The sequence below is a fragment of the Salvelinus alpinus genome, chromosome 28 (assembly GCF_045679555.1).
Source record: "Salvelinus alpinus chromosome 28, SLU_Salpinus.1, whole genome shotgun sequence".
NCBI classification, from domain to species: domain Eukaryota; kingdom Metazoa; phylum Chordata; class Actinopteri; order Salmoniformes; family Salmonidae; genus Salvelinus; species Salvelinus alpinus.
In genome coordinates this window covers 7,112,906-7,121,082 of record NC_092113.1, presented here as the reverse complement: position 1 = coordinate 7,121,082, position 8,177 = coordinate 7,112,906, and the positions used below count along the sequence as shown (strand labels likewise).

The window sequence follows — 8,177 nt, the reverse complement described above, 5'->3', positions numbered from 1 at the left end:
GCCGCAATATATCTTCAATGCCATAATTTAGTGGGGAAATGAATGGTTTCCCTCAAATTGTACAATCTCACAGAGCTCCCAGTGTCAATGTCCATGGGTCCACGTTTGTTACTATTAGATTTTCAAACACACTGAACTTCTAGGAGCTATAATAGTGTTCAAACTATTGTTATTTTGTATGTTATTTTCTTCCATTTGGTTTACATTCCTACAGGATGGAGTCATGTAGAACACTACACAATAGAGGTAACTTGAAAACAATTCTCCTCTTAGTCCAGTTTTCAATGTCAGCTGAACTCGAATGCTATTGGCGGGCGGGCGGGGGGGGGGGGGGGGGGGGTATATACACAGGGAGCTCAGTGGTAGCGTGGCCACAAGAGGGGGCCGTCACAGCATCACTGAGAGCATGGCTGAGAAGATTTGACCAACGGACATTATCGCCTCAACTTTCTGCTGTTTTACGTGTGATTCTGTGCTCGTTTCGATGTTTGAATTGGTCTTTGGGGACAATAATACATGTACATAGAATTGAATCTGAACGGGAGTAAAACACACGCTACTTGAGAGGAGCACAGTATCTTTACTTGATGGATACAACCGCAGCAAGCTTCGTCAGTCGAAGTAAAACCAACACCTAAACCATCCACCAACCTGACCTACCCCAACCGGCAAACCACCAACCCAAGGTTGCTGGAGCTGTAACCGTGAACAGAAATGCACAAACGCTCGTCTCACAGCATATGTTCTACAACATATATATCCTATGAAACAATGTAAAAGGGGTCCTAATCTCCTATTATATCTGCCTAACCATCACCTTATACAACTATAGAAGCATGGCCTCCCACTGTGTGTCATCCTGAAGGCGTAGCGCCACCACCGGACCTGCGAACTGCCACCACCCGAGTCGATTACCAGCGCCTTGTCCTAAAATCATCTGCCACACCACCAGTTGTGGAAAAAGTACCCAATTGTCATACTTGAGTACAAAAGCTAAGATGTCTCATCTGTGTGAATTGTACCATTTTTCTGTCCTGCTAAGTATTCAAAATACTTGTACTTTTGGGTGTCAGGGAAAATGTATAGAGTAAATGTATAGAGTAACAAGTACATGATTTTCCAAAGGAACGTAGTGAAGTAAAAGTCAAAGTTGTCCAAAAATATAAATAGTAAAGTAAAGTACAGATAACCCCAAAAAACGATTTAAGTAGTACTTGAAAGTATTTTTACTTAAGTATTTTACGCCACTGGCCTCTACCACCACCTGTCATATAGGTCACCCACCCCAGCTGATCTGTTTCCATGGTGACGGGCCTCAGAGTACAGGATTCACCTCAGATCCCTCTCCCTCATAATCTCAGGTCTCTCAACCGGCCAGGAATATCTTATCTGCCAATCCACACATGGACGAATGGACACACGCAAATAGATACACCCACAGACAGACAAACTCAATCGTAGCCATTATAGTTTTTTGCAATCACTTTGGTGTAATTTTGACAAATATGTGGTACATTTTTAACTCAAAACAATCATCTCAAAAGTAATGTGAGCATTACATTGTGAAAAGCAATTACTTTCTATGAACATGTATTGCAATGTGAAACAATGTATTTTATAGATGAAACACTGATTTCTAGATGAAAAGTGACTGTGTGTGTTGTACTTAGTCAACTGAAAATGTGCTTAGAGTTTTGAAACAACAGCCTTTGTGATGATCTGCTGTGAGTTTTGAACTGAGCGTTGTGAAAATGTACCACCGTACTTGTGAAAATTGCACCAAAGCGATTGAAAGAACTTGCAATCACCTTTGAGATTTTGTGCTGATGTTCAAGCCCAAATAGACCAATGAAATTGTGGAACAGATTGAAAGACGGAAAACGAAACACAGAGCTCGCTGCTGACTAAGGAACAATCGATACTGGTGAAGAGCATAGAGAAAGGAGGAAAGATAAGGAAAATGGAAAAAGGCAAAAAGTTAATATATATCAGTAGATAGTAGAGAAGGAGAGAGATGTGAGCTGCTCCGTCCGTGCAAATAGGAAAGCGTTGGGGCAGTCCTCCCGTTGGATTATGGGATTACGGTCAGGACGGGCGGTCATGCGAGTATTGTGGTCGGCACTGACCCTGCTTACAGCCAGATTACCCTGGTGAAGGGGAAGTTGCTTCAACCTGCCTCCTGTCACCTACTCTGGCTCTCCCTCCTTTCCCTGCTGCACACTGGCTCTTTCTCCGGCTGGATGGCTGTCTACCGCGGGTCTCCCCCCCTACAGTTCACCACACCACCTGTCCACCCATGTCTCCCTGGTCAGACACTAACCTGACTGACTCCCTGACTTCCTCCTGCTGCCAGAACAGTACATGCCTTGGGGTTGAAGCTTCCTGGGGCGTTAGGACACCTGTCTGTGGGGAAGCCTACCTGGATACTACATACGGAGACACCAGACGCATCTTCTCCTTGACCACCTTGAAAACCCTGGGAGCGGTTGACGTCCTGATAGTCCTGACCAGCGCTGCTCCCCCAGTCCGGCAAAGCTTCGCTAGCTAGCATCAGGTGAATCCAGGAAGTGTCCGTCTGTCCGGACCAGCAAATCAGAGGTGAGTGACCTTCTGACCTGCAGCCTAAGACCTTTGACCTTCTGTCAGACTGTGCAGCCAGGGAGCCTAGGCCACCTCTGACGCCACTAGTTGTAATGGAGATGTAGTGGTATGGTGTCTCTAGCTGATAGTGGTGCTCTCCCTGCATGTGGAACTTCTGCTCTTACTGTGATATACCTAGCTTAGTAACACTTAAAGAATGCACGTATCATGCACTCTACAGCGCCTTTTAGCCTTTCAGACAAACTCTGGGAAGGATAAGACATTGGCTCGTTCCGTAAACGTGTATTTTTCAATGATCCCCGTCCTCTCCCACATTGAAGTTCCACAGAAAGAGCAGGATACCTTTTTGCTGCAACATAAGGCACCCCGAATCATTGTATATTTTGCCAAGTTTATAGGGGGATTCCTAAGGGTCTAAGTTTGGCACTGTAGTACTCCAGTCATTTTTTTCAAGGCAGGGAGTGACTTGGATTAGAGTGAATTGAATGTGTCAAAATAACAGGTACCTTATTTTTCGACCACATAGCTGGGACAAATATACACACCGAGTGTACAAAACGTTTGGAACTTCTGTCTCTAGCGTCCGAACCGTTTGGGCTACAAACTAATATGTCTCCAGTATGGAAAGATGAGATCCTACACCCCCACCTGTGTCACAGGACTCGTCTGCAGGTAACTGGTGACGGTTTTAAAAACTGAATGGAAGTACGGAGGTCGTTTTGTGCCAACAAAAAGAAGATGAGTTAAATATGTTCAAAAAACGAAAAACATTTCCTTAGCTTACTTATATCTCCTAGTTATAGGAAAGACACTTCAAAACCTTATCCCCCCCCCCCCCCCAAAGGCTTAGACCTTTTTTTAACCTGTCTCCTCCCCTTCATCTACACTGATTGAAGTGGGTTTAACACGTGACATCAATAAGGGATCCTAGCTTCCACCTGGATTCACCTGGTCAGTCTGACATGGAAAGAGCAGGTGCACAGCCCAATGGGTTCTTATCCATGATATTAGCTAACTGATTTTCTAAAACCATGGTAGTTCATCCGTTTTACACAGAATCCTACATGTTCACATGCTTTGTGGTGTCCCCTCCCCTTCACGCCTTGTCAGTAAAACAAACAAAAGCAGATTACTGTTGAAGGATTAGAGCTTTACCCCCAAAAAAGGACACATTTACAATTTTACGGTCCTACGGATTTACTGTTTTTTTCACAGGGCTGTAACGATTGGGATCAATAATCGTAGTGTAGTGTTGATTTTTGTAGTTGTTTTTGGCATGGCTCCCTCTGCTACGCTACAGAGTAATTACTGAGAATCATTACAGAGCGAGCAGCGTCTTAGAGATCCTCGTGGCCAACATGGGCGGCACTAATGAATCCAATTAACTCTTGTTAATGACCTTTTTGAGGCATCCTGTTCCTCTAGTCTAGTCCCCTCTAATGGCGATGCCACTGACGCACACACACACACACGCCTCATTCACCCAATCAATCATCTCTTCCTTTGTTGTTTTAGGCCTACTCTTGGAAGGCCAAATAAGTTTGCAAAAGAATCACACGAGTCAATGAGAATGTCTGGCGGCGACGTGGGGCTGACTAGGGATTTGTATTTGTATTTATTACGGATTAGCTGCTGCCTGGCTCTTCCTGGGGTCCAGCAAAATGAAGGACATTTATATCATTTTAAAAACGTTACAGTACATTCACAGATTTCACAACACACTGTGTGCCCTCAGGCCCCTACTCCACCACTACCACATATCTACAGTACAAAATCCATGTGTATAGTGCGTATGCTATCTTGTGTGTGTATGCATGTGTCTGTGCCTATGTTTGTGTTACTTCACAGTCCCCGCTGCTCAATAAGTGGCATTTTAATCTATTTTTTAAATCAAATTTTACTGCTTGCATCAGTTCCATGATGTGGAATAGAGTTCCATGTAGTCATGGCTCTATGTAGTACTGTGTGCCTCCCAAAGTCTGTTCTGGACTTGGGGACTGTGAAGAAACCTCTGGCGGCATGTCTTGTGGAGTATGCATGGGTGTCCGAGCTGTTCATCAGTAGTTTAAACAGACAGCTTGGGGATTTCAACATGTCAGTACCTCTCACAAATACAAGTAGTGATGAAGTCAATCTCTGTGTACATCCAAGGGCCAGTCGTGCTGCCCTTGCGCAGCTTGGCAATATGATTCGTTTGTTGACTTGCGATTCATTTTTATTGTTGACAATGATTCAGTAACAGGTATACAATGTTATAATGTGATAACAGGTATACAATGTTATAATGTGATAACAGGTATGCAATGTTATAATGTGATAACAGGTATACAATGTTATAATGTGATAACATGTATGCAATGTTATAATGTGATAACAGATATGCAATGTTATAATGGGATAACAGGTATGCAATGTTATAATGTGATAACATTTATACAATGTTATAATGTGATAACAGGTATGCAATGTTATAATGTGATAACATTTATACAATGTTATAATGTGATAACAGGTATACAATGTTATAATGTGATAACAGGTATGCAATGTTATAATGTGATAACAGATATGCAATGTTATAATGGGATAACAGGTATGCAATGTTATAATGTGATAACATTTATACAATGTTATAATGTGATAACAGGTATACAATGTTATAATATGATAACAGGTATACAATGTTATATGATAACAGGTATAAAATGTTATAATGTAATAACAGGTATACAATGTAATAATGTGATAACAGGTATGCAAAGTTATAATTTGATAACATGTATGCAATGTTATAATGTGATAACAGTTATGCAATGTTATAATGTGATAACAGGTATACAATGTAGTAATGTGATAACAGGTATGCAATGTTATAATGTGATAACAGGTATACAATGTAGTAATGTGATAACAGTTATGCAATTAAAAATAAGATAACATGGAAAACAATGTAGTAATGTGATAACAGGTATGCAATGTTAGAAATGTGATAACAGGTATACAATGTTAGAAATGTGATAACAGGTATGCAATGTTAATGTTGGCACGTAGACAGCTGAAGGTGCCGTGTTGTGTTCCCAGGGCTATGGTTGGTTGTGAGGGCTTGGCGGCGTGGTGATACACAGAGGCAGCAGGCAGCTCCATGGCGTGGACTGAGCTGGAGCTCCGGGCAGGGCTCAGAGCTGGGCCACACAGGGCCCTACTACCACTCCTCCTCCAGGGGTTGATGCTCCTTACCTCCCCTTGCCTTGGTGGTCCCCCACAGCTGGCACGCACCCCTCTGTCACCAGGGCAGCCTTTTCTAGTACTATGGGGAATCCCCAACAAGGCGTGTTCTGGACGACCTGACCCAGGAGCCTTTGGGATGGAGAGAGAGGGCCGCGTGTCCATGTTTTATGAGGACACTCTGGGGAAGTACCCCTATTATACTAACCAGGACCAGCCGGTGAACGGAGGCCTCCCCCAACACACCAGACTGGATGGACACCTCCAGAAGACAGGGGAGGACCTGGCGGCAGCGCTACCATCCATAGGCTACCAGGGCCTGGGGGTACTGCGTTGGGGCCAGTGGTCCCCGCAGTGGGGAAGGAACCGTGAGAAACAGGGCATCTACCTGGAGGGCTCCAGGGCTCTGCTGAGGACCTTCTTCCCTGACTGGACCACGGAGGAGGTGGAGAAGTGGTCTCAGGTAAGATCCTCATCCATGGCAGTTTAGAGTAATAGGAGAAACAGATGTAACAAATGTTATTCAACGCCACAGTTGTCTCATAATGATGATGTCATCCCGTTCCCCAGGTGGACTTTGAGGCAGCGTCCCAGTCCATCCTCATGGAGACCCTGTGGGAGGTGAGGAGGCTCCGCCCCAAGGCTCTGTGGGGCGTGACCCCGTACCCCAACTGTTACAACTCCGGCCCCGCCCAGTCGCTGTCCAATTACACGGGTCGCTGTCCCGCCGCCGAGATGGCATTGAACGACGAGCTGCTGTGGCTCTGGAAATGCTGCTCTGCTCTCTACCCCGCCCTCACACTAGAGAAGCTGCAGGGTGGGACCTCAGGGGCCAGACTGTACACGTCCAATCAGATCCGAGAGGCACTGAGAGTGGCAAGCTTGGCCGGGGCCGCCTACGACCTTCCTGTGTTCCCATTGGTCAGGAGTGTCTATACATCGACCAATACTTTTCTGTCTGAGGTGAGAGATAGTGTTGGGTGGAAGTAGATGTTACCATGTTTTTGAAAGTGGTTTCTCTTTGTCTGTTGGCTCTGTAACCAGTGTATAACTGAGTGATGTTCCATTAGGTGGACCTGGTCAACACCATTGGTGAGAGTGCTGCCATGGGGGCAGCAGGAGTTGTCCTCTGGGAGAAGGATCAAGGTGTCTTCTCTACAAGGACTCAGGTACAGTACACATCTCTTCAATGTTCCATACATACATTCAGTGAGTCAGACAACTGTAACTGGGTCTGTGAATGAAAACATTTCACCTCTGTCTGCCCCCAGAGAGCCTGCTCAGAGCTGGCCACGTTTGTGCGTGAGGTCCTGGGCCTGTACGCCGTCAACGTGACCACAGCCGCCCGCCTGTGCGGCGTCTCCCTGTGCCAGGGGCGTGGCCGCTGCGTGCGCCGCAAACCCGAGAGCTCCGCCTACCTGCACTTGCCGCCCTCCAACTTCGTGATGACGCAGAGGAAGGTGGAGGGGGTACAGGCCACAGGCCAGCTGGACCCTGACAACCTGGAGGCCTGGAAGAGGGACTTCCAGTGCCAGTGGTATGAGTCCCTGGAGGGGGCAGCCGCCGACGAGGAGCTCCCCAAGGACAGGGCACAGGGAGCCCTTCCCCCTACCCTGAATTCCCCCTTGTTGAGTGAGCTGAACCAAGAGACCAGGCCCACCCTCGCTCTGTCAGACCACAGCGGACCATCACTCACGGCACCTCTCCTCCCTGTACTGCTGGTATTAGCCACAGCTCTAAGCCTGAACACAGACTTATGCCTGAACCTCTGACCAACCTGCTGGATTATCAGGTCGGGGCTCAGGGGGCTAAAGACACTGTCGTACCAGTGTATAAGAAATGTTTGTGGAACAGAAACTCTTGAGAGGTGTTTCTATTTTGAACAAAGAAATGTCGTGAACAGAGACTACTATTCTATTTGAGACTCTGGATGTTTTTATTGTCTATACAACTAAGAACGTGAAGTAGATCAAACAAAAAATCTTCGATTCATAGGATTCGTGGTTAACATTGTCGTCATTTCTCGTCAACAGTTGTGTGTATTCAGTTCCTTCCATTGCAGTACTGGATGTTCCTTTTTACAACTCATTTTTGTTTATCGGCACACTTTCCCCCCCTTTTTCTTCTTCACGCTACTCAGCTCTACTGCTCACATGGCCATGTTGTGAAGGACCTGTAATATGGTTCACAACTTGGTTTCCTCGAACGATGTAAACACATTCTACTGCAGTCATATCAATTGAAATGACTTCACCATTACCTTTGTATTCTTACGGGTCATGCTATTGCGTTTACAATAAAATCATACCTCTATAAAAATGTACTCATATTTTCTATAAAATGTTGTTGAT

At 45.4% G+C, this 8,177-nt stretch overlaps 1 protein-coding gene across 2 annotated transcripts; it reads left to right on the top strand.

Moving 5' to 3' along the window:
• Positions 1–386: 386 nt before the first annotated feature.
• Positions 387–8,148, top strand: LOC139557044 (hyaluronidase-1-like). 2 transcript variants are annotated; one of them, XM_071371361.1, is made up of 5 exons: positions 387–2,598; positions 5,683–6,289; positions 6,397–6,789; positions 6,897–6,995; positions 7,098–8,148. In XM_071371361.1, exons 2-5 carry the CDS (start codon positions 5,744–5,746, stop codon positions 7,596–7,598), a joined length of 1,539 nt encoding a protein of 512 aa, XP_071227462.1. In that variant the 5' UTR covers positions 387–2,598; positions 5,683–5,743; the 3' UTR covers positions 7,599–8,148. The 2 variants fall into 2 exon arrangements, with proteins under 2 accessions (XP_071227462.1, XP_071227463.1); XM_071371362.1 differs by lacking the exon at positions 387–2,598 and having other exon boundaries at positions 5,398–6,289.
• The last annotated feature ends 29 nt before the right edge of the window (positions 8,149–8,177 follow it).

What these genes read in the sequence shown, in the direction of transcription:
- LOC139557044 (XM_071371361.1), top strand. Translation starts at nt 5,744, where the DNA reads ATGGCGTGGACTGAGCTGGAGCTCCGGGCAGGGCTCAGAGCTGGGCCA. An exon ending in AGGTGGAGAAGTGGTCTCAG is followed by an intron (nt 6,290 to 6,396) that starts GTAAGATCCTCA and finishes CCCGTTCCCCAG; the next exon opens with GTGGACTTTGAGGCAGCGTC. An exon ending in TCTTCTCTACAAGGACTCAG is followed by an intron (nt 6,996 to 7,097) that starts GTACAGTACACA and finishes GTCTGCCCCCAG; the next exon opens with AGAGCCTGCTCAGAGCTGGC.